The sequence below is a fragment of the Balaenoptera musculus genome, chromosome 4 (assembly GCF_009873245.2).
Source record: "Balaenoptera musculus isolate JJ_BM4_2016_0621 chromosome 4, mBalMus1.pri.v3, whole genome shotgun sequence".
In the NCBI taxonomy this organism is placed as follows: Eukaryota; Metazoa; Chordata; class Mammalia; order Artiodactyla; family Balaenopteridae; genus Balaenoptera; species Balaenoptera musculus.
In genome coordinates, this window is record NC_045788.1 from 82,323,115 (window position 1) to 82,350,280 (window position 27,166).

The following is a 27,166-nucleotide window of genomic DNA, read 5'->3' on the forward strand; positions in this document are numbered from 1 at the left end:
GGTGGAGTTTGATAAGGATTCCTAAACGTATGCCTTTTTTTCAAATGCCCTTGGCTAATCATTTGTGTAAATAAGAGGGGTGAGCATAATATGTGAGTGTGTGTATGTGTATTTGTGCATTTACTTGTATGGACATGGAATATTTAGGGAAAGATGTATAAGAACCTGGAAATATTTGCTACCGCCAAATAGGAGAAATGGGTTGCCTAAAGACAGGGATAGGAAAGATAACTACAATTCACTCTACAGCATTCTGTATCACTTGATTTTTGCACCATGTGAATGCCTTAACTATTCCAATAAATAAAATTAAGGGAAACAAAAAGTTTTGGGTTGGTCCATTCCCATCTTTTATGCTCAGCATGGGTTCTGAGGGAGATGTCTAATAGTTTGGGGCTCTCACATGAGTGACTAACACTGTAGGCCCCTGATGGCCCTTATCACTTGGATTGACTCATGGAGTAGAAGGAATGACAAATGATGGTAACCTGTCTTCCATTCACTGGAGTGCTGTATGCAGCCTTAGTGTCACCCTGTAAGTGACAAGCTTTCTGATATACGAATCTTCTTCCTTGCATATGGACATTTTGAGAAGCAAGTGTCAGTAAAAATTTGGGAAGCAACAGCAACGTGCCATTGAAACAATAATCCTTAATGCCATTCCTCATGTGTGGGACTGAATAAGGGTTTCCTGGAGAGTGAAGTTGATTTAGGGATCAGGGATCAGCTGCTGAGTCTGGCACTTGGAAAAGACAAACCAAGCATTCACACTCCAGACCACTCAATACCAGCATTGTGTCCAATCCATCTTTCATAAGGGGGCTCCAAGAGGGGGAGGGGATGAAGGAAGGAGAGAAAATAAACCTTATTAATCCTGTGAAAGAGAGAGGAAAGAATGAACAAGATGTGGGTATGAAAAGACAGTTGGAGGAATATTTAGTTTTGAAATCGACTTTGGCTTTTAATCTTAGACTCTACTGTCAAGTTTCTTCTGTTTTGCATTCCTCATCCCATCTTTCAGCACTGGTCCCCCTCCACCCCTCAAGGCTTTCCTGGCCTTCTCTGTTTCACTCCCTCCATCTGTCAAGGTTTGCCTTCTCTTGGCGTTCTCTTCTTTTCTCCCTTTTCCTTCTGTCTCACTCTTTGCTTCTCCCTCCCTGGACTCTTTCTCCTGTTCTTTTATAGCTTGAGTCCCTCTCCTTTTCCCCTTTCTCTTGTACGGTACCTCCAAGCTCCGTTCCCTCTTCTTAAGTAAATCAGCCAGGCCTCAGATGGAGCTGTTGTCCTGACAACCTAAAGGCGCATCAGGCTTTCACTGAGACTGGCGGCTGCTGAAGGGGGCAGTTGTGGAAAGCGAGGGGCCACGCTGAGGGGAGGGCAGAGGGGATGACTCGGAGGGGCTGTTGGAATCCGCGGGGGGCGGGGGAGGTGCCAAGCGGAGGGAGGGAGGGAGGGAGGGACTGCAGGGAGAAACAGGAAGGGGAGGAGGGGGAGGGAGACTCTGGGCTGCTGCCGCTGCTGTGTGGGTTTCTTTACACTCGCTGGCAGGCTGGGTGCCGGCTCCCTCGCCCACCGGGAAAGTGGGTTACGGAGGCAAGAGGCTCAGCTCAGACGCTGGCAAAGGAGCATCCAGCCACAGAGAGACCAGAAAACACCTTCTCTTTGGCCGCCTTCTCTTCATCTTTTCTAGAGGGTTTTATATTTTGTACTCTCTCCCTTCAAATTTTGTTTCTTTGACTTTTCCCCACCTCTGCTCGGGTTTTTGAGGGCTTTGTTGAGTCTTAGAGGCAAAAGAGACTGAGCGGGGGAAAGAGAGAGGCAAAGTGGAAAGGACCACAAATTGGCAAAGCCCGTTACGCCTTTGCCGTGGATGAAAGCCCTCCGTTTGTAAAGCCCTCTCGGCGAGCAGCGGACACACGCACATCCTCCAGAGCAGCCCGGGACCCGCACCTCGGCGTGGCCACCATGGTCGCCAGAGTTCAGCCTGATCGGAAACAGTTGCCGCTGGTCCTACTGAGATTGCTCTGCCTTCTTCCCACAGGACTGCCCGTTCGCAGCGTGGATTTTAACCGAGGCACCGACAACATCACCGTGAGGCAGGGGGACACGGCCATCCTCAGGTAGGGCTTTCGGGCAACTTTTCTGTGGCGCTTAAGAGTGTGTGTGTGTGTTCTGCTTGAACTGCAGCCCCTGATGCTGCAGGCTTGTGGTGTGTGTGTGTGTGTGCGCGCCTTTTACAGACTGGTCGAGGTATCTGCCAACAAATTTCAAGGGGATCCTGGTCCCTGTCAAGGATCAGCAGGGTTGGTTAAATGTTGTTTAGTTCCTAGGATCTTGTTTCTCTTGCCGAGAACGTCTAATTTCATCTATGGTATTAGTGACATTTGGGCAGTATTTTTTTCTTTTGTGATTGCAGATGCTTTGTACTTAAGAGTTTTGTTGGGGTTCCTTAACTGAGAAAGAAGAGTTGTTGAATTATGGCTCTCAGAGAGTGGTACACAGTATTGCATTCTCCGTGGTGTATGTGTGTATGTACATGTGGATACGTACAAAAAGGCTCTCGCTCTGCCCCAGCAATAGTTTGGATAGGAGACTTTCGGTAAGGATCTTCTAATTGACATGGAGGGCAATAAATCAATCTTAGAACTTTGATTACTGAGCCTTTTCTGGAATGTGGATAGAAATCAACACAAGAATGAACAGAAGGGAAAAAAAAACAAAAGGAACTTGCCAAATTGCTAATACTTAAGAATAGGAGTGTTAAGCACAGAGGTTAGGAAAGAATTAACCTGGCATTAAATGGATATTTCAAATTGATTATTGACCTCAACGTCTTATCGCTATGCAGCTCTGCCAAACTCTGAAATATAATTTGGGATTGAAATTTGGAAAGAGAAGAGTCCCAAGTCCTTGGAGTTTGACCCCTATAAGGGACAGTGAGCTGGAGAAACTCAGATGGAACCTAGCCATAATTCTGTTTCTAAAGAGCTCCTAGCCTGTTTTCCTGTGTTTCTTTTCTCTCTTTCCCCTCTCCATCCACTGCATATACTCCTTGTCCTTTTTTATGGCTTTCCTTGAATTTCTATCAGATACTAAAAATAAATAAATAAATAAATAAATGAATAATGAAAGAAAATGTTCTCCTTGGAGATCTTTTAAAATCTCATTTCATCCAAATAAAATGACCTAGTGTCAGTCTGTCTGTCTGGCTAATATTGTTTGTTGTGGCAATAAAAAGCAGTATCTGATAGAAAAGAAGCATCTAATCTGTGTGCAAGGAGCTGATAGTGCATAAACCCTGGGGCATCGGGGAGCAGTTCTATAGCAGAGCTGCCTACAGCAGCAAAGTTTTCTTTCCTTTTCTCAGAAATAAATTTGGTTGGCTGTCACAGTGTCCTGCTTTGGGATCTCTTGCCTTGTTAGAGAGGGATGTGTGGGTTGTGTGTTGTGGTGTGTGTATGTTGCTGCGGAGTATAAAAACTAAGAAAATCCTAATGTGTAAGTGCTCCTGTCTTCATTTCCTGAGCATTGCATGATTATGAATCCCAAAGATCCTACTATCCAAAGCATATTTTCCCTTCTAGCGCTCTCCAGCCCTGTGAAACCTTCATGTGTGATTTATCCACATGGAGTAATAAGATTTATAGAGTAATTTGTCTGTTTGCAAAGGGATTTGGACATGGTGCAGAAAATATTTTCGCAAACACATAAGCATGCCATATCAACTGCTAGCATTCATATTCCCTAACATCATTAACCCTTTACAAGTGAAGCACTCTATATAAATTTATGCTGTTCTTAGAAAGATTTGTTGTCATTGATTATAAGAATGAATATGGAAAAAGTGAATACTCTGGGTGTATAAGTTTTTATGTTAATGTCCATGAACTTTGTAAGGTCTTTCTAAGTCAGCATCACCTATATCTTAAGGTATAGTTATCAAAGAGTTAGGTAAGCATGTAAATGTTAATTTAGAAGAAAGAAGGTATTCTTATATTTTCGTACATTGTATGCATACAACTCTATGTCTATGAGAGGCAGTCTTACTACATAAATAACTATATATGATGTATACGTGCTTCTGTGTGTCTATGGCTCAAAAGAAATGGAGTTTTTAAGCATTACACTTTAGTAGACATTGCAGTATGGAAATGGGGTGGGTAGTGAGCACAGAGCATAAATATAGAAGCAATTGTTCCCTGGGAAAGAGAAGATAGACAAACAGAGCATGCAGAGAAGTCACCTGTGAGAGTCCATTGCTTTCCCAGACCTCACCTAATGTGCCCTCTTTTTTATTTCCTTTGCCTTGGACAAGGCTTTATTTCTGGGTTGGTGGAGCTCTATCAGAAGTAACTATGGAGAGAGTTCCCTTTGTTTTCATAGCTGACCTTCTTCTCAATCTCTTTAACTGAGTCCAGTAAGCTTTGTGGGTCAGTTTGCTGGTGAAGATTGGCACTCTTGCTTTCTGTTTACAAGTCTAGCCTGGGAAAAGCCTTGCTTCCACTTTATTTTTGACATTTTACTGGGAGCATGAGCTTCCAGGGGAGGAGAGGAAGGAGAACTTGATTCGTTGGAAGCCACAGTAGATGTTTGGCACTGAGAAAGTGAAATGGCAAGGGGAAAAAAAATCCTGTCTCAGTGAGTCTGTGGCCCTGAATGATCTGAAATGGCAACAGGAAAGAAGGGAGGTTTGTAATTCTGGTGGTTCAGTGACAGGAGCTTGGCTGACTGTCCCCAAAACATTTACCTTTACTGCCTTACTTCCATGAAACAAGTGTTTTGTGGGGGGAACTGATACTTACTTTTGTATAATTATGATCTTTGATGTAAATGTGCATCTTGATAGGACAGTATATACTAGTCTTGGGGTCTTGCTCTGTGATTTCTATCTTTTGGAAAAAAGAAAAGAAAGACTCTAGAATGAAGGTGATAAAACTAGGTGGAAAGAAAGATAATCTCATGTATACCAACCTAACCCTGTTGTTTCCCAGAAGGGATTCTAGATCTTTATGAGCGCCTTTATGAGATCCTTTAAGAGTTAAAGGAAACCACAGTACCATCTTCCATCTCAAAGGCAAAGGATCAAAGTGTGATTCACAGACCAGTGGCAGCAGCAGCAGCGCCTGGAGTGCCTTCCTAAATCCTACTGAACCAGAATCTTCATTTCCATTTGTTTGCACAGTAAAGTATGAGACACAGTTACCCACAGGACTTTACTTGTGCGGAAGTCTCAGTTGCTTTTCTGAACGGAGCCCACCTGCCTCACTGCCAACCCCCCACAAGTGTAGGAGTTCATCAATTACTGGATAAGTTTCTAGCACTGGTCCTTCCAACCCTCTATCCTTGTACCCAGGCTCCCATAGGGATTCACTTCCTGGTTAATCTTGACAGCTTGAAACTATGTAACTCTTTTGATAAATTAAGGAAAAAGTGAAAATAGTGTTCCAGTCTGACCTTTAAAATTTCATTTTTCATAGTCCCACTGACCATATTTTCAATATTAGCAGTATACGTCTGGAAAGATCATTATAAAATAATTAATCCCAATATATCTGCTCATAAGGTAACTCTAAAAATTACATATACCTGCATATCTGGACATATTGCATAACTGCATATGTGGTAAAATCAGAGGGTCCACACTAGTGTTGTGACTTTAAATATTTAAAATTGGGGGCATTGAAATTGCATTTATTTCACAATTCTGACCCTATTTGATGTTTTCAGATATTATAATACCTTTTATGGTGATAACATTTTTCCCATTTAAATGTAAATGTACCTAATAAGTGTTAGGTATAAGAAACTAAGTACCTAAGTTTAAAATAGTTAAATTTTTAGTTTTTCAAAATCTTTGGTCTTTTATTTCCTTGTTTGTTTTTACAGTAGGAGAAAAAGCAAAAGCATTAAAAAGATGTGATTATTTGACAGTAAAATGTAAAAATTTTGTGCAACTTTTAAGAGAAAAATGGCTTCTCTTCTTTAAAGCATCTGGCACGCCTACATTCACAAAGAAACTGTCAACAATCAAACAAACTCCTGACACAGTATGTGATTTTTCTACCACTTATAATTATTCATTATTTGAAAACAGACTTTATGGGTATGGGTCTATAGGGAGAGTTTGAGACAATTATGAAGTTTTCTTTTTCTGTAGCTAACTGACTAAAGGTAATCAAAATGTATAGGTTATTACTGATACTTTAAGGACTGTTCATTGCCCATTAAGTCCTTTATCAAATATACTTGGTAAATAATGGAGTAAAGTGTACTATATCTTGTCTAAGAATATGGCAGATTATATACATTTTTAAAAGGATGTTTATGCACTTATGTCACTTGCTGTTCATTTATGTCCTGAGGAACACAGCAGACAAATCTCATGTGACAAATACAAACTGTGGTAATTTGTGTTTCTATAAGTATGAAACACATACATATAGCACATGTTAAGGTGATTGTTCTAGGTAATTTGACTTTGAATGAATTATTTTTAGAATTGTGGAGTGAACAACCAAAAATGACTGACTCATCCACTAAATCAGTTGGTGAGGGTTAAACATTTGTGTTTCTTGAGGCTGGTTCCACATAACAGCAAACTCAGGCAGAAGAAGGATTAGTGCATTTTGCTGTAGTCTTTGGGAGCTCCAAGTACAAGTGTCTGTGACTCACCTGGTAGGAGGTTGCCTGAATGTGTGCTGGTCCCCCTCACTGTCATCACCTGAGCCCAAGAGAGCCTGCCCTTTCAGGCCACAGCTTTTGGCCATTGGCCCTGTTCTCCTTTGCATATCCTGCCTGTTACTTTGTACAACTCAGAAGAGCTAGGCTCTAATTTTGGATCTATCCTTGAATGCTACATGACTTTGAGAATGTCTCTTAAATATTTTGAACTTCAGTTTCATTTAAAAAATGATGAAATTACCTATTTTAGTTACTCTATGGGATTGTTTTAAAGAGCCCACAAGAGGTTAAAGTAGTTCACTTTGGTGAATTATAAACTGCTACATAAAGCATAAAAGTGTTAGTGGTTTTTCAACTACATGTAGCCAGTTGTTTAGACTTTAGGGAGCTCTTTTTTTTAGACCAGAGTTTCTCAAACTTGAAGGTGTATCCATATTACCTTGAGTGCTCATGAAAACGAAGATTACCTGGCCCCCACCTTCAGAGTTTCTGATTCAGTTCTCTGGTAGGGGCTGAAGTCTACATTTGTGACAAGTTCTCAGATGATGCTGATGCTGCAGCACCGGGCCACAGTTTGAGAACCACCGACTCTCGCTGCTACAAGTGTGTTCTGTAGATGAGCATCTTCAGTATCATATAGTCACTTGCTAAATTCCAAAATCTCAGGGCCTATTCCAGACCTACAAAATCAGAATCTGCATTTTAACAAGATCCCAAGTGATTCATAAGCACATTAAAGTTGGAGAAATGCTGCTGTAGAGAGTTCACAACCATGGCTGCATGTTATACTCTACTGGAGGCCTTTTAAAAAACAATGAAGCCACATATTCCCTACTCTCAGAAATTCTGATTGAATTAGTTTGGGGTGGGGCTTGGACATAGGTATTTAAAAAACGATTCTGATATGTACACCGAGTTGAGAACTGCTGCTTTACTGGTTGAAAAATCTCTTTTACAAACCATGTTCAGGGCAGTACTTACTAGATGTGTAGTAAAAAATTATAGTCATGTGTGTGGTTTGGGAAGTATTTCAACAACAAAGATATGCAAATTCAATTGAGAGAGAGGAAAGAGATCATCATAGATCCATTTCTTTACCACACAATCTCATCCCTACAATGTCATGGAAAATGGAGTAGATGTTAAAATAATCCATATTATTTTAATGTGGTTCCAATTTACATAATATCTCTTGAAATAGCATTAAAGCTTGACTTTTTAAATCCTGTTGTCTTCTGTTCACTCTTTCATTTATGTTAGGCAAGACACAAAAGATACAAAACAGTTTTAGATTTTCTTTTTAATGGGAGAAAAGAGACTATATTTAGTCAAGGAAAATGTCTTTGGTCTTATTCAAACAGGCTTACTTCTGTGTACTTATGTTGTCATATTTGCCACAAATATGATTTACAAAATATTAGCTAGATGTTTGTAGAATTCATTTCAACTCTACATGGTGATCAGTCTACATGAAACTAATAGACAAGTGTTTATGTCAAAGATAAAGGATTTTTATCAAGGGTATAAGTTCAGAATGTTCAACAAGTAGAGTCGTCCCATAGTATCTGTGGGAGATTGGTTCCAAGACCCCCCTCGATACCAAAATCTGCAGATGCTCAAGTCCCTTGTATAAAATGGCATAGTGTTCCCATATAACATATGCACATGCTCTAGTATACTTTAAATCATCTCTAGATTACTTATAATACTTAATATAATGTAAATGCTATGTAAATAGTTGTAAATAAAATGTAAATGCTATGTAAATAGTTGCCAGTGCTCTGGCAAATTCAAGCTTTGCTTTTTGGAACTTTCTGGAATTTTTCTTCCAAATATTTTCAATCTGCAGTTGGTTTGAATCCGTGGATGCAGAATCCATGGATACAGAGGGCGACTGTAGCCAGAAGACCAAGATCTAAACATCTTGAAATAGTCTGATCTATTAAATGAGTAAAACTGACAGTTACTTGGCCTACTATGCAAGCTATTTTTATGATCAAATGAGATACTATGTATCAAAGTGTTCTGTAAACTATAAAATGATATAAAATGTAAGCTCTTAATAAGATTATTATCATTATATTCACAGTAGGAAATAACTTTTATAAAATTAGAAAACAGTAAAATAAGCTTTTTATTTTTATTTCTATGGTTAAGTTTGGCCATTTGGTCTAAGATGGCCATTTCTTTTCAAGTCCTTTAAAGTCATATGTATCTTATAGTTGAGTTTGTTACCAGGAGTGCAGGATGAGTGAACACATTTTTATAGTCACCTGTAATCAAAACATAATCTCAAGTTAATGAGTGATTAACCTTCACTGAAGAAAACACTTAGCTTCAGAATTTGTTAATTACTATAGGGTAGATTTGTAGAAATTTAGAATAGGAAAGTCCTTGGAGATTAGGCAGTCTATCATCTCACTTTAAAGAGATGTAACTGAGAGGAGAAAAATTTAGTTGGTTGTCTAAAGATTCAAGTGATCATTTGAGAACTAGATTCATGTCTCCTATTTCTCATTTCAGAGATCTTTATTCCAAATAAAGAGCTGAAAATTATCTTCTTGGTTTTCATGTTATAACATGATATGCCTTTTTTTTTTTTAATTGTAAGCTATTTTTTAAATTTCTTCCTCATGCTTTTATGTTTCCAAATTTTCTATGATGAATAAATATTATTTTTAAAGCAAAGAAAGGAAAGAAAATGAAATATGAGTTAGCCAGTAGTCAATAAATATCTACTGATCATCTACTCAATGTCAGGCACTACGTCAATGACATTCAATGCAATAGGACTCTCTTCCTGAGACTTTTTTTTTTTTTTAACATCTTTATTGGAGTATAATTGCTTTACAATGGTATGTTAGTTTCTGCTTTATAACAAAGTGAATCAGCTATACATATACATATATCCCCATATCTCTGCCCTCTTGTGTCTCCCTCCCACCCTCCCTATCCCATCCCTCTAGGTGGTCACAAAGCACCGAGCTGATCTCCCTGTGCTATATGGGTGCTTCCCACTAGCTATCTATTTTACATTTGGTAGTATATATAAATCCAGGCCAATCTCTCTCTTCGTCCCAGCTTACCCTTCCCCCTCCCTGTGTCCTCAAGTCCATTCTCTATGTCTGCATCTTTATTCCTGTCCTGCCCCTAGGTTCTTTAGAACCATTTTTTTTTTTTTTTGGATTCCATATGTATGTGTTAGCATACGGTATTTATTTTTCTCTTTCTGACTTACTTCACTCTGTCTGACAGTCTCTAGGTCCATCCACCTCACTACAAATAACTCAATTTCGTTTATTTTTATGGCTGAGTAATATTCCATTGTATATATGTGCCACATCTTATTTATCCATTCGTCTGTCGGTGGACACTTAGGTTGCTTCCATGTCCTGGCTATTGTAAATAGAGCTGCAATGAACATTGTGGTACATGACTCTTTTTGAATTATGGTTTTCTCAGGGTATATGTCCAGTAGTGGGATTGCTGGGTTATATGGTAGTTCTATTTTTAGTTTTTTAAGGAACCTCCATACTGTTCTCCATAGTGGCTTTATCAATTTACATTCCCACCAACAGTGCAAGAGGGTTCCCTTTTCTCCACACCCTCTCCAGCATTTACTGTTTGTAGAGTTTTTGATGATGGCCATTCTGACCGGTGTGAGATGATATCACATTGTGGTTTTGATTTGCATTTCTCTAATGATTAATGATGTTGAGCATTCTTTCATGTGTTTGTTGGCAATCTGTATATCTTCTTTGGACAAATGTCTATTTAGATCTTCTGCCCATTTTTGGATTGGGTTTTTTGTTTTTTTGATATTGAGCTGCATGAGTTGCTTGTAAATTTTGGAGATTAATCCTTTGTCAGTTGCTTCATTTGCAAATATTTTCTCCCATTCTGAGGGTTATCTTTTTGCCTTGTTTATGGTTTCCTTTGCTGTGCAGAAGCTTTTAAGTTTCAATAAGTCCTATTTGTTTATTTTTGTTTTTATTTCCATTTCTCTAGGAGGTCATGATATGCCATTTTTTACCCCCCCCTAAAAAATTATGCTAGTCTCCTATGATTTGTCCCTCTTGGAGACCCTACTAGGATGGATGCAGTGAGGTTGTGGTCTCAGTTGGCAGGCTCTCCTTTGCACAGGCTCAAAGGGTATTCTACACATTGCAGACACTGTAGATTGTATCAAATTCTTTCAGGAAGGTAGAACTTTTTTTTCTAATTTGAACAAAAGTTACTTTGGGCTAAAATTGGGACTGATTGTGTTAAATTGGGAGGAACTGGAAATAGATCTAGACCTGTCTCTTGGGATGACAGAGGCACTGCTGCAGGTGCCTGGGGAGTTTCTGGTGTGACATGCAGGACAAGGTCTCATGAAGCTTTCTTAGCAGGTGAGAGGCGGAGCCAAGGAAGGTACAACATGGTACACAAAGGAAAAGGGCAGAGCACAGTAAGGGGAAAATAACAGGTCAGCAGCTTTTAGTGAGCCCCCCATGGAGGCAGGCAGTGTTACAGGGAGTTCTGTCAGCTCCTAGTATAGACTCAGTCTCAAGACTGAGGCTCAGAGAAGAAACAGAGTCCTTGTCTTAAGGGCTGGCTTGAACAGGGCAGAGAACTCAGTAATAAGGGATATTCCTCAGACATATTACCAAGATAGGTAACTTGGTCAAGGAGTAAAAGAGAGGGATGTAGTCCCTAGAACTGAAGCTCTGTGTCAAAGCTATGGTAACAAGGGGTGACATGGAGATGCATCTCAGAGTGCTGAGCCCCATCTTCTTAAACTCTTGCTGTATAAGTTCAGGATCATAAAACCTGGTCCAGCTTTGTGAGGTAAAGATGAAGACAAACGTCTGAAATGAAGTAGGAATTGACACTACTTAGACCTTCCAGACTCCAGGTAGTTGGCAGAACCATGGACCCGAGCTCACCTGACTATCCCAGACCTATTGTTTTCCAGTATCAGTGTAGAAATGTCACCAGATCCTTCAAAGGCTTCTCCTCATCTACAGCATAAAGGCAGAGCCCCTTAGCTTGGATAACTCTCCATGACCTGCTACCTCACTGTGTCCGCTAATTCAGAACCACTTAACAGTCGGCGCTCGTGAGCATGCTAGTGTGTGTGCACACACAATGCTGGTTCTTACCTTTCTTCATGATGCTCTCTCCGCCTGGAACCTCTTCCTCCTCTCCACCCCTCCCACCATACTTCTTTGCTAGGTTGCCTCTTTGCCACTCTTTCAAGGCTCAAGGTTAGTTCTGGTGCTATCTAATTCAAGTAATCTTCCGTAATTTTCCCAAAGTGGGCTAAGTACCTTATTTATTATTGCTGATAGCTTCTCTGCATACCTCCCCTTCAGCTTAACTGAGATACAGTTGACAAATAAAATTTCATATACTTAAGGTGTACAGAAGGATGATTTGATATATGTATCAATTGTGAAATGATTACTAAAATCAAGCTAATTGACATATCCATCACCTCATATAGTTATCTTTGTGTGTGTGTGTGGTGAGAACACCCAAGATCGACTCTGCTAGCAAACTTCAAATATACAATACGACATTATTAACCGTAGTCACCATGGTGTACTTTAGATCCCCAGAAATTACTCATCTTACGATTTAAAGTTTGTACCCTTTGACTAATATGTCCCCATTTCTGCCACCCCTCAAGCCCCTCACAGTCACCATTCTACTTTCTGCCTCTCTGACTTTGACTTTTTTAGTTTCTGCATATAAATGAGATAATACAGAATTTATTTTTCTCTGTCTAGCTTATTTCACTTAGCATAATGTCCTCCAGGTTTATTCACATTGTCACAGATGGCAGGATTTTCTTCTTTTTTATAGCTGAATAATATTCCATTGTGTGTATATAGATATAGATATAGGTTTCCTACTTTCTTTATCCATTCATACATTAGTGAATGCTTAGGTTGTTTCCATATCTTGGCTATTTTGAATAATGCTGCAAAGAATACGGAAGTACAGGTATCTCTTTGAGATACTCATTCTGTTTCCTTCAAAAATATACCCAGAAGTGAGGTAACTGTAGTATATGCATACCTCAATGTAGCATTTACTACACTTAAAAATTATATTCACTTGTATCTTGCTTCAGATGTGCTATCAGCCCTTCAAAGGCAGGTGTTTCATCTACTTTACCTTTTCATTCCAGAATTTAGCTTAGTACCTACAAGTTCTCAGATAAATATTTGCTCACTGAATTGAACAGAGAGTGATAGTCATACTATAAATCAAGCAGAGCAGAAATTTATTTATAAAAGAGGAAATAAATTAGGAGACATGGATGAAGGAAGTTATGTTAGTGGTGAAATCAACCACCCCTGGAGTGATTGTGGATGTGTGGTTGAAGAAGACATAGTAAAATAAGAGATTGATTCTCTTCTGGTCATTAGTAGGGTGGATTAGGGGGTTTGGCTGGAAATACTTTGAACATTCCCTGTTGCTGCTACTCTATTTGAGGATGGCTTTCTAGAGAAGGTCAAATAGGGTTTTTTTTAGGAGAATCCCAAAGCTTCAGTCACAGGGGCCCAGACAAATTATGCTCCTTCCTCTGATAGATTAGTAGCTCTGACAGAGCTAAGAGTCACTTAGTGCTCCTGAAGTGAGGCATGTCCTCTGTCTGAAGAGTGAGCTCAGCCTCGCAGGGAGCTGTAAGAGAAGGGATATACTTTCCTGGAACTGCTGAGACTTTCTCCCTCTAGTGGTGGCTGTGGACTTTCAGGGGCTAAGTTGGGGATTTGGGAGCAGGATTGTTGTGCAACAGGTATATTCACCTCACCTGTTCTACTTCGTTGTGAAATGAGGCAAGGGGCAGATCACTCACATTCATTTGACTCAAAGTAATTATTCATACTGAACAATGATGCTTACCTGAGTTTTGCAGTGTAGGGTTCATTACTCACTCCTGGAGAAATTCCAACTTGAATGTACAATGGGCTTTGTAATAATCCCAAATTCCCTTTTGTGCGTCTTGCCATAATGCACAAGGGCGTTATTTGTATTAGGTCAGAGGGAAAATGCAACCCAGTTTCTCATACAATAATGCATTAATATTTATTCCTTTATAATTTTTGATGATGCATTTCTATATTGAATGTTTATATCTTGAAGTTATCTAAAGTTAGTAACATCCTTTCTCAAGTTGTGCTTTAGACATGCTACTGTTTGCCACACTACCTTTCTAGGAACAAAAGATAACAACGAAAGTGATGCAGTTCAGTACTAGCCAAAATACACGTGAAAATACTAAATGAGAAAAATAATTGGTTTCCTTATTTCTAATCTTTGTGTTTCTTCAGTCACACCTCGTTCTAGCATATCTACATCAGGGCTGTTTATTTTATGGGGTTTAAGCCACATACAGCTGCCAATTTGTGGCTGATCTTCATCTTGAGATAACCAAAGATTGCTGTCATCTTGTGTATGTTCGTGATGCAATTGCATGAGCATATCTTACGATCAGCATTTTCTGTTGCTGAATCACTAACTTAGCAGATGAATGGATTTTTCTTTGACTTTCTTTTTGACCTCTATTCTTCTGTGTATCTTTTGTGGCTCTAATCTGATGAACTAATATCTAATATCATCACCATGACAAGGAACTGCCTAAAGTCTATAGGATATTACTAGATTAGAGAAATTTCTAGATTGAACATCAAGAGATTTAGACTTTAGTTCCACAAAACCTATTGTCTATAGAAAGTTGGGAATTATCCTCCATAGTTTCAACTCCAAAATTGTTATAATTCCTACTTGCCTATTAAACAAAGATGTCGGTCAGGTAAAGTGACATTACATTTTTGAATATGGTTGAGTAAATCAGATGAAATGCATGATGTTATAAATGAGATGATATGCTCAAATTAAAAAAAATAATAAACTCCTACATTATCTTATAAATGTCATAGTTTAGGAAACAAAAATATTTTTGCATGAATGCCTTAATTCTTGTATAAAAATAAAACAATTCAAAATACAGTTCTTCTAAAAATAACAGTATTTATACAGAATCTGTTATGTGTAAACAATTTGTGTCACAAATGTACTTAATCTATATTGTATAGATTTTTATTTTATTTTTAATTTTTTCAGCATACATTTATAATTATATATAGAAAGTAAAAGCATACATGTGCCTTTTATATGTACATAAAATTTACATACACAAAATATAAATGTGAATATTATTGTGAACTTGGGTCATAGCACACTTTAATAGGAACCTAATTAATTTGATGCACTAATAATTGGGGAACTTTATTTCAGAAAACCAAATTTTCCAGGTTTTCAAGGGTGTGGACAGATATAATATATAAGTATCACATGATGGCTTTCTTAATTGGTTTGGTTAATATGTTTTATTTTTAAGTAATCATTATGCAACAGCCAAAATTATCTTGTAAGAGAAGTCAGACATAATATTTCTTGTTTCTATTATATCTTTGTTATCATATAGCCCCTAAAAAGTAAAACCTTATAACATTTTTTTCTACTTGTATTAAAGGATAGAAATTAATACTGTCTTAGCTAAATGCGAAATAACTTAAAGAATTAAAATCAATTCTTTGTGATCTCAGTTCCAGGCTAAATTTCTATTTTCTTTCATTCTCAGTCACCAAAAGATCTAGTGATCTGTTAACTAGCATTCCTAGTGAAGATGAGAAACTGGCCACTGAAAGAAGAATAAGAATTTAAATTAAATTTCAATTTTTTTATCAAGGAAAATTATCATAATTATGCCTTTATATCCTTTTCAATGTTAAAGACCCAAGGCATATGAAGAAATGATTAGAGTAATATAAACAAGTTCGGCTATAAGACTCATATGTATGAAACCTAGGTCACTAAAATAACTTGATAGCATGATTGTAGAAATACTATTACTAACATCTGAAAATCTGTAGAAAACAAAAACTGTTTCACAGTATTGGTGACATACAATATTGTCCTAGTTATAAGTAAAAGGGGAAAATAATATTAAATCAGCAACAACGACAACAAAAGTCTAAATGCTAGAATATTTTGAAAAGGAAGCAGTGATCACTGGGAGCCAACCTGGGTCTCCTGGGAACAAACTATAACATGGTCAATCAATTTCTTTAAAACAAATAAAATTCCATATTGGTAGATCAGGGAAATGCCATTCACTCTGAGTATCTGTGTTTTGACAGGTTTCTCCTGATAGACTTATGAACAGATTATGGGTCCATAATGAGCTAGATTTTTGTTTCAGTTGATTGAATAATCATGACAGAAGAACTGATTGATGGTGGTTGTCTTTGGCCATGTTCAATATTTGGATAAAAACATAGGAAGCAAACTTTCTACTATGTGTATGACACAAAGATAAAAGGATTTTCTTTGTTGACAGGATTATAAAGTGAAAATTGGTGCAAGCTATAGGGAGGCAAATCATAGCTCTCTATAAAAAGGAACATTATTTGTTTGTGTCTGTGTGTGTGTGTGTTTATACCATGTCTCATTCAAAAAAAAAAAAAAAGATAAAGAAAGGAAGAACGAAAGAAAAGAGAGATTAAAGAAAAGCAAAGAATTTAAGGTAGTTTATACTTTAAACAGAACATCATTTAAATAAGCAAATCAGTTTGAATGATTTTTAAAAGATGAACATTTTTTTTAAGACATAATAGAAATAACAAGCTTCTGAACCAGGAGACCTAACTCCGAGTATCACCTCTATCAATTACCAGCTTTGTAAATATGGACAAATCATTTATCCTTACTGGTCCTCAAGACCTTTATTTATAAAATGAAATGATAATAATAATATTTACCTCTTATCCCAGAAGGTTATTATAAGAATAAAATAAGAATGATCTACAATTCCAGTTGGCTCTCCATATCTGTGGGTTCTGCATCCATTGATTCAACCAACTGTGGATAGAAAATATTTTTTAAAAATTCCAGAAAGTTCTAAAAAGCAAAACTTGAATTTGCCAAAGCACTGGCAATGATTTGCATAGCATTTACATTGTATTTACAACTATTTACAAAGCACTTACATAGTATTAGTTATTCTAAGTAATCTAGAGATGATTTAAAGTATATGGGAACATGTGTGTAGGTTATATGCAAATACTATACCATTTTTCTATAAGGGACTTGAGCATCTATTGATTTCAGTACCCATGGAGGGTCCTGGAACCAATTCTCTGTGGATACCTACAGACAACTCTATATAGTCGTCCCTTGAACAATGTGTGGGTTAGGGGCCCTGAACCTCAGCAAAGTCAAAAATCCACTTCTGTGTAGTTGGTTCCTCTGTATCCTAGGTTCCTCTGTATCTGCATCTGCAGATTCAACCAACCAAGGATTATGTAGTACTGTACTACTTACTATTGAAATAATACAAGTATAAGTGGACCCGTGCAGTTCAAACACATGTTTTTCAAGGGTCAACTGTATATACATATCTATAGGTATATGTGTGCTTATTTTATAAATGTCATTTGCTATTCTGCCAAATGGAATAGATTTCCTTGTGAAGAAGTAAGTTTTTAGTCATTTTGTATTTAAGCAGAGGACAGGTAACCACTACTGAGAAATATTATTATTTTTTAAAAAAAATAAATTTATTTATTTTATTTATCTTTGGCTTTGTTGGGTCTTCGTTGCTGCACGCGGGCTCTCTCTAGTTGCGGCGAGCGGGGGCCACTCCTCGCTTCAGTGCGTGGGCCTCCCACTGCGGCGGCTTCCCCCGTTGCAGAGCACGGGCTCTAGGGGAGCGGGCTTCAGTAGTTGTGCCACGTGGGCTCAGTAGTTGTGGCTCGCAGGCTGTAGAGTGCAGGCTCAGTAGTTGTGGCGCCCGGGCTTAGTTGCTCTGCAGCATGTGGGATCCTCCCGGACCAGGGCTCGAACCCGTGTCCCCTGCATTGGCAGGCTGGTTCCCAACCACTGTGCCACCAGGGAAGCCCCTGAGAAATATCATTACAAAAAAAACCCTTTATGTAGTAGAAGGTTGAAGTTGATTTCTCAATATCTCTGCTACTACTATTCTGTGATATTCTGAATTTCTACTCTAGTTTATTTTATGTATGTTTATATTTTATTTTTGCTGGCATCCCTATATAACTTTGATTGCTTATGAAGAATTCCATTCAGAACTGGATTCTCTAATCATTTTTCTATGGGCTTTAAAATTCATACCTTCACTACTTTCTTCCCACTGGAGAAATTGCAAACATGTCAAGAGAGAGGGGCTGCATTTCATAAAAACAGAAGATCTACTTAGGTGTTATATCTTCCTATGTAGAAGAATATCAAAATAAAATCTGATCTCAGAAAGATACTTTTGTATTCATGCAACTTCATAGAGTTTGATCAGCTCAAATGGTGACCTCATTGTTTACATTTTTTGACTACCTCTATTACTTTGGCATGCATGTTAACATAATTTTGCCTGAAGTCCACCCTGTGGCCATCTTGCTGCCATCTGAATTTAAAAATTATGAAAACAAATGAACTTATTTACAAAACAGAAGCAGACTCACAGACTAAGAGAATGAACTTATGTTTACCAGGGGAGAAAGGTGCGGGGGAGGGTGATAGATTGGGAGTTTGGAATTGACATGTACACACTGCTATATTTAAAATAGATAAGGACCTACTGTAAAACATAAATAAATAAATAAAAGAAAAATTTTGAAAGCAAGATTTTTTATGTTAACCTTCAAATCTTCACCCTGTCTCAAACTCTTGGTCAACATGGCTGAAATTATTATCTCATTTGCTGCCCCAAAGAGTAAAACATGATTCTACCTCCAAATCTGTGCTTCCTGTCGGCTCTTTTCCTATACCGAGACCTTAGATACACTAGGCCTTGAACCTCTCCAATCTGTCTGAGCCCTGAAAGGACTGAGTCATCTCCCCACTATTTGATGTAAAAACCTTCCCTCTGCTGACTCTGCAGTATCATTGGTGATGAACTCCACTAGAATGGAAGTGGGATAGCAGTGACCATGGACTTTATTTGCTGGTGGGTAAATCTGTTATTCTGAAATTGAGGAGTGGTTTGTTTATATCACTCCCTTACTTTTCATATCAAGTGCCTCCTCCATAAGTGATGAAGCAGAAGAACTTGAACGTCTTATTTTCTGTTCTTACAATTCAGATAACCTCTGCTGTCACTAAATATGAGGTCAACAAACAAATGGCATCTATCAGTGTATCTAGGTAAAACATGCTTCCACCTCCCGCTGAACCCAGTCTCTTTCATCAACTTCAGCATTTTTGCTTTCTTATTTTTCATATGCATGTTTCCTTAGTTTATCCTTTTTTTGTAAAATGACTTTACCTAAAAGTTCAACTGTTAAAATACATAAACAGCAATTACCAGGGTATGAAACCAGTCTCTTTCCTGTTGAGCTGAGAGGTACTTAGCCAATTACTTTGTCATTGCCTTAGCAGTATTTATGGTGAAAGAAGCATTGATGCACGGCTTTGTCTGTGGAACCAGATGACTTTTAAATACATAGTGTGGCATTTTGGGTAAGAGTTTTGAAAGAGCTCAGAAAGTCCAAGCAAACAAAAGTGGAGATTTAAAGGGAGAAAGGAAAAGTCAGGGACAGGTTAGGGGCAAACAGATGAGGGAAGGATCAGGTGTCAGGATTTCAGCAGAGCACAGATAGCCCCATTTCAAAGTGGGTTATCTGTGTCTAAAGCTGAAAGTATTTCCAAGAATGTCACAGTTTCCCAATGGAAAACCTGTGGATGCTAAAATAAAAATGGAGCTTGTTAAAAGATAATGACAAGGGATCCTAAGAATGAGCTAACAAAGTCCTGAATATGTCAAAGTTAATTCCTTGTGGATAAAGTCTCAGTTTCATTCAGCTTTAGTCCCAAGAGGAAAGGTTTAGGCAATCAGTTCCCAAGCCCTAGTCTCTTAGGAAACTACATAATCATTGCAAAGTGTCCAAACTTCCATATATACCTTAAGCATTAAGTAGAGACATCCTATATCTCATGTGTGAATAAACTGTTTTTCAGATCTGTTGTATACTCTATTATAATGAAAAATGCATTAAAGATTTTCTGAATATATGATAGTTTAAATTTTTTTTTTTACTGGACAATTGCTCAGTTACAAAGAGGCAAGAAAATTTGTTTGATGATAAAAGGATCCTCTTATTTAGAAAGTTTGCAGACCATTCTACACTGGGTAAGGATAGGTCTACTGTACTCAGGTACATTTGCCCATTGGCAAGTGAATCTGAGAACCTAGTGTTCAGAAAAGATCTGAGTTACTGAGGATCATCAACTGTTTTCCTATTAGGGGATAATTTAAACTACAGATGAAATTGCTGAGGGAAAGAGTGTAATATGGGTAGTTAGTATGCATAACCCTGTGTTAGACATTCTGTGGGGATTAAATAAATGCCCAGAAGAAGTAAATTTACAGTGAAGCTTAAGTTTTAGGGTTCTTCACTTGCACTGGCCAGCTACTCCAAAGCTTTGTCTTTAATTTTTAAGTTATCATTTTGTTTTTAAAGAAAGACTCCATACTGTATAAATTTCAGGCTGCACAAAAATCTGGATCCGTCCTGTTTTACTCCATCAAGGAACTTGTACATATGACAAGTTAAGTAACAATGAAAGCAATATATTCCTGATGGTGGCTCAGATGGCTCTTCAAAAATTGGTGTGGGCTGATGTGTTACTGTGGACATTTTTAATGAAAGAACTGAGTCTTAAGGGCTGTGGTGAAACTTAAATGGGCTTAGAGAGAAAAAACAGAAAGGCAGGCACTTTAGTAAAGAGGTGAGGGCAAGCTAAATAGAGTAAACAAATCTCAGGCTGTGTGCTAGAAGGAAAACCCCAAGGGATCTTTGTTTTCAAACTGTTGGCACACTTCTTTCCTCCAGAAAGATTAGTAACTAGAATCACAGCCCACCTTACTGGAGACTACTTTGGCTCATCATTCTTTACTACGAAATACAGCCTCACTATAGATGTCGACAGCTGTTATGTTGCTTCAAATTTAGGAAATATGGTGATGACGATTCCAGGGTTCAGGGTGAAGAAAGAAGACACAGAGTAGTCACAGAAGATATATTTACATTTCAGATTTGGTCTCCCAATTGGGCTGCAGTGCTGTTACAGTTTTTATTATTATTATTTCTTTTATTTTTCTTTTTACTTGGTAAATTTAATAAGCTGTCTCTAAGTAAAGGGACTTCTTTATTCTCACTGCTGTCATTCTACTCCACACCTTTATCAGTGCATAACTGACTTAGTTTTTCCATATATTGAGTTCTTTATGCCAGGCCCTGGATTGAGTACTGGCAATGGACAGTAAATACTATACAGCTTATAGTCTAACGTTCTAGATTTCCACCACTGTTTGGATTCTTCTGCAAACACAGCTTTTTATCAGTTCCTTTCTTTTCTCAATAAACGGTGATCAGTTTCCAGTGTGTGTCCCATCAGCCTCAACTTCAAAGGCCTTAGTGTATCTCTATGTGATACTCATCCTCTCTTTTTGTCGAGAATGTTTCCTGATAGCCCATGCCCATATTTCCTTTATTATATTAATGTTTTATTTTCCTTAATTATCCCATCCTTAATTTATTGTTTTTCCTTGTTTATTTGTTTGTTTATTTATTTTGGAACTTCTAGGCAGTACCAAACTGTTCCGTGCTTAAGCGTTTGCTAATGGTTTTGTGCATTTTAGCTGGTATCCTCAACTAGAATGCAAACTCCCTAAATCATAGAATTACGGAAGGTTGGAGACCATATGAATACCTTGGTCTGGGTAATCTCTGCATCAGTACTTGTATTGATGTACTTACTCAGATATATCACATTGTCTGCATTTTAAAGGAGAGGAAATAAAACTCCAGGGAAAATAAATGATTCTCCTATGGTCAAACAACTAGTTATTAATAGATCCCGGTTTAGATCACTGCTATTTCCATAAAGCCTTGTTTTCTATGCCACATATATTGCCTGGAACAGAGCTGAACAAGTAGAAAGTGCTCAATAATAATTTTAATGGTAGGTACAGAATGGAGTGTGTTTGTTGCTATGCTCCATTCTATGGATCCTATATGGCCGAAGGTATGGAGTGACAATAGGACATCTGTTGGACATTTTTCCCTGTCATAAGTAACTATGAGCTGGTGAAACCTGTAGGGCCAATGAAAATTCCAAAGGAAGCAATTCTTTTGAAGTTACTTTCATGATGATTATGGGTGATAATTGCATTTCTAGAGTTGATGACCTGGCAGAAGCTTTTTGATTTAGACACACCAGCTCTCAGTGCCCAGCCCCCTCACAGTAGGCAATTTGTTTAGCTGGGCAAACTCCAGTCTCTTTCTTTTCATTAGTGAAGTTGGCCTCTTAGGCATGGCATTTTCAAGAGTAATGCAAATACCTGCTTTCCTATCAATAAAGCTGTGATTTACAGTATTTAATCTAGTTGAAAGGCAAGAAAAATGGAAGTCTGCATACAGGATAAATGAAATTATAATAAAATGGCATACTCTCCAAAGTTTTCTTAATATGTAGAGTATTAACCTGGCACCCAGCCTTATTTGCTGCATACAGAGCTGCATCAATCAGAAGAATGGAAAGCCTCGTTTTCTAAGACCTCTTATTAAGGTATTGGACTTACTAGGTTCTGTAGATTTTATTGGGTAAATAACACGATATTTAATCCACAATATCTCCTCTGTTGTCCTGTGTAAGACTGAATCTCTATGTAAAACCTCGAGATAGTCCTTATAATTTCTGCCTTGTACTCATCTGAGTTTCACGTTTTACACACACATTGCTGTCCTCTGCATCTTCCTATGACCCTCACTTGATTATAAAACACTCAGCTTTCATGAGTAAGAGCTTTGCCTGATTTTTTCCCCCCACAGATAATTGCCCCTTGGAGAAGTAGGGCTGTGGAAAATTAGTAGTGTTTTGTCATTAGCTTAGAAATGCTGGAATGAAATTAAAATCTTTCCCCAGTGAACTATAAACTGCTCTCTCTTTATCGGCATCAAAACTTGAGTGTGATTTAATGTTTATTCAGCATCAACAATTTACAGCCACTTCAAAAAAGCATTCTGTTTACCTAGCACTCTAAAGTTCTAAAAACATGTCACATCCTTTCCCTAATTAGTACTCACCAGACCCTAGTGAAGAAGGAAAAGAGGACATGCACATTATCCCCACCATATACATTGGAAATAAAGCTCCGACTCTTTAAGCAAGATAATTGAAGTCAGTGGCCATAGAACATGAGTGGAACCCAGCTTCCTGATTCATTCTCATCTAACCGATAAATGATATTACTCATTTTTCTCTATTTTCTCTTTTTAAATCATCTATTTCTGCCACCTGTTTTAGACTCTAGTTCATTCTCATTTTACATTTTAGAGAAAACTGATGCTTTTTTATCTCAGTATATTCTCCATTCCTTTGTGCAGTATTATTATCAGTTCATTTCCTATTCCCTTTCTTTAACTTACGATTGCATTTAAACTTGTTATTGCGGGAGACATCACAGGAAGGAAAGATGGTGAAGACATTAGATGTTCTCTCTCTCCCCCCTGCCCAACGCTAGTATCTTCTTTCTCTCTCTGTTCCTGGTGCTGTGTTCAGTGCAGGCTCTCTGTTTTCATTGAGGCTACAGCTCCTTTGCTGAATCACTGCTTTGTATTCAGCCAGGGACCATGGAGTATTCCCAGTGTATTTATTTTCTGTTCCTGAGCTGAATGCTTGGTGCTTCTTTGTCCTGATGCCTTCTGCAAAGGAGTTTTAAGAGGTGGGGGACAGAGGGTGAAAAAGAGAAGGAGGGGGCGGAATGCCAATAAAGCTTCCTCTATCCCCCAGAGGAATGTGCATAAACGTCTGTAACATTGCTTCACTCAGTGTTCTCCTCTCTGCTGCCCTTGCTCTTAATTGGATCTAGACTCTAGAGAAAATCACTTTGTTCATGGGATGGTTAAAGAAAAAGAGGTGGAAGTTGGCTGTGCTCAGTTCTGGCAACTTGTCCTCTTTGGGAATAAAAGTCTCAGATGCCAGATCTGGGGAAGTGATTCTGCTTTCCTGATCATGAGGAAATACCACTTCCCTTGTGTTGCATTTTTTTTTTTTCCCTCTGAAAATGGGAGGTTATTTTCTGTGTCTTCTAAAAATACATAAAACTAACTTGCTAAGAAAATGTTGGTCATCCATTTACTTAGCCATTTATCTATTTGTCCATTCATTTATTTATTCATATATTTGACAAATGGCTGTTAAACATGTCTTTGTGCCAGATGCAGTCCTAAGTTGTGAGAATAAAATGGTAAACGAGAGAAATAAAGTACCTGCCCTTATGGAGCTTACATTTCAATCGAGGAAAAGACAATAAACAAATATTCCAGTACATAAATAAGAGTTATAGTTTGTGGTAGTGCTATAATTGAAAATCAACAGGATATAACAACAGAAACTATGAAGGGGGTACTTTGGATAGTGTTTCCAGATAAGGCCCTTCTGAAGGAGTAATATTGAAACTGAGACATAAAAGCTGCTTGTACAAGCTTATCAGCACTATTTATTTATTTTTAGCAGTTTTAATGAGGTATAACATATATCATGAAATTTAGTGATTATTAGTAAATGTACAGAGTTTTGCAACTATCACCACAATGTAGTTTTAGAACATTTCCATCATCCCCAAATGATCTCTCATTCCCATTTTAGTCAATCCCCATTCCCACTCTGGACACTGGACAATCACCAATCTACTTTTTGTATCTACGTACTATCCTGTACATTTCATATAAATGGAAATATACAATATGTGGTCTTTTACATCTGCCTTCTTTCATTTAGCATAATGTTTTTGAGGATCATTCACATTGTAGCATGCTTCAGTAGTTTGCTCTTTTTTATGACAGAATGGTGTTCCATTATATGGACATACCATATTATAATTAATCATTCACCAGCTGATGGACCCCTTGTGGCTATTATGAACAATGTTGCTATGCACATTTATGAACCATTCTGTGTGCTAGCATATATTTTCATTTGTCTTCCTTAGATACCTAGGATTGGAATTCCTGGATTGTATGGAAAATGTATACTTAACTTTTAAGAAATTATCCCACTGTTTTTTAATGTAGCTATACTATACTCTTCTACATTCTCACCAGCAGTGTGATTTTCTAGCAAAGAAATTTAAGTAATTATAAAACTAATTTAACTTAAAACCTCATTAATCTATTCACTAAACCTTCCAGAAATACAGGAAATAATCTAATTACTATAACTTCCAAATAAAAGCAGTAAATGATTTATTGAATAAGTAGTTAGGGGATTTAAAAAGGGAGGGATCACTTGTATCTGGCATGGTCAAGAAAGTCTTCAAAGATACGTGGCATATAAAGATCCTCCAAGGATAGTAAGATTAACTTTGTACAGATGTGGGAAGAATAAGAAAGTAGGCAATTCCAGACAGTATACTTTCATTTATTTATTCATTTATCCATTCATTCATCACCAGGTAAAATACTAGAGAGAAAGAAAACATAGAGTACTTTTGGAGAGTCCTTGAGTCATCTACACAGAATGGGAGAAAAGGAGAAACACTGCTGGAAAGATGACATCAATATAGAATATTTAATATTCAAGTAAAAGTTAGCCTATAATGGTTAGAAAGACTAAGGACAGATGTTTCAGGAGGAGGAAATAGCATGTGCAAAGGCAGAGACACTTAAAGATGTGTGGAGAATTCAGGGAATTGAAAGTGGATTGGTATGGATGAAGCATAGTATGAGTGTGAGCATGAGCAATGGGGTACAAGGTGATTTTAGGAAATGGTGAATCTTGTTGGGCAAGTAGGAAGATTGCAAAGAGAAGCAAGGTAGATATATGTGGAAATGTAGAATGTATCAGTTGTGAGTCACCATGAGTACTAGGCTTAGGATTCTGAATTTAATTTTTTCAGGCAAGGGGAAGTGATTTGATAACTAACTATCATAGTTGTGGCTTGTGGGATAGTTTGAAGGTGGGGAAAGGCTGGCAACAGGGGTATCATCTAGAAGTGTATTGTAGTAGTACGTGTTTGATGATAAAGGGATAAACTAGAGTAGTGAGTGTGGTACCAAAGTAAATAATAAGACATGAGAAGTATCTTGAAGAAATGATTAAAAGCATTTGTGGCTGGGTGACTTCACATGGTAAAGATTAATGAGGAGTAAAAGATATTGAAATTTCAAGCTTGCAAATAATAGGAAATTAAGAAAAGGGAGCATTTTTGGTGAGGAAAAGATGATAAATTAGGTTTTCAGACCTGCTGAGTTTGAGATGACATTAAAATATCTATGGAGCTTTTCTGCTAGCAGACTGAGATAAATGACTAACTCTTATGAGTGAGATCAGTGGTGAAGGTTGGATTGGGAAGTTTTACAGTGCAGTGGAAGAAAGAATAGTACTTTAAAATAAACATAAATGGCATAAAAATGCATTGACTTCACTGTGGTTGTACAGGAAAATGACCAAGTGAAAATCCAGGTACCAGTGAGAGGGAGAGAGATAGAATAAACACATATTTATGAAACAAATGCTCTAGAGATGGTACAGCTTTTCAAGATTGCATCAGTGATATCTCAAGGGAGTTTAGGTTACTAGAACCACTGTGATTAGTCTCAAATTTGTCACTCCTGTCTCTGTAGGATGTCATATTTTTTTCTCCAATGTACAGAAGTGACATGGGTCCTTGCTATGATCCCTCCAGCAGGAAATCCACAAGACCTATAGGGTCCTGGTACTCAGAGACAAAGGGCAAAACTATTTTACTAATGGAACCTGAAAGCAATACAAAAGAGTCATGTTACCCTCTTGTCATCATTTATTTATCATAATCAGGACTGACAAATGAAACAAAGAGACTCATTCCCTTAAAGCAACAGGAAAACCAAGCCAGTTGATATTAAAAAAAAGGCCAGGAGGTAAGCCAAACTCTCTTTCCCTTCTTTTCTCATCCCCTTGTCCTATTTCTGATTTGGTTTTCTAGTCAGCATTTTCTCCAACGGATCGATTCCTCTTCAGCTAGTCCCAGTGATTTTTAAGCAAAGAGAGAAGCCTACTCTTTGCAGGTGAGAGATAATCAAATTGAATATTACACAGCCCCTGAAGTGCAGGCAGCTGATAACAAGAGCCAGACTCAATATCCTGACAGATGTTGTCTTGGATTGATTAATCTCTGCTCGCTCTCTGGTGTAGCTATCCTCCAGCGTGGACAGCACAGCCCGTTGGCCCCATCCCAAATGGGTTTCCACGTGGCTGCAACCTGTTAAAACGCAGTAGAATCTCTTCCTTCTGAGGAGGAAGAAATTAAACCCCAGCTTGTCTACCTCTGATTTGAAATCCACTGTAGTGGAAGGCCATGTTCTGGGCTTAGTTTATGGCACTCAGAATAAAGGAATAAAGATGTCTCTGTTTTGAGTTTTTAGTTGAG

At 37.8% G+C, this 27,166-nt stretch overlaps 1 protein-coding gene across 4 annotated transcripts in view; it reads left to right on the plus strand.

Moving 5' to 3' along the window:
• The first annotated feature begins 1,465 nt into the window (after positions 1–1,465).
• The window catches only part of LOC118894312 (limbic system associated membrane protein), a 633,564-nt gene continuing 607,863 nt past the window's right edge, over positions 1,466–27,166 (plus strand). For 3 of the 4 annotated variants that reach the window (XM_036850430.1, XM_036850429.1, XM_036850431.1), the window contains exon 1: positions 1,498–2,120. In XM_036850430.1, coding sequence (XP_036706325.1) covers positions 1,966–2,120 — 155 coding nt within the window. In that variant the 5' untranslated portion in view covers positions 1,498–1,965. Of the gene's footprint in view, positions 2,121–27,166 lie in introns of all 4 variants that reach the window. The other variant, XM_036850432.1, reaches the window with a different exon arrangement.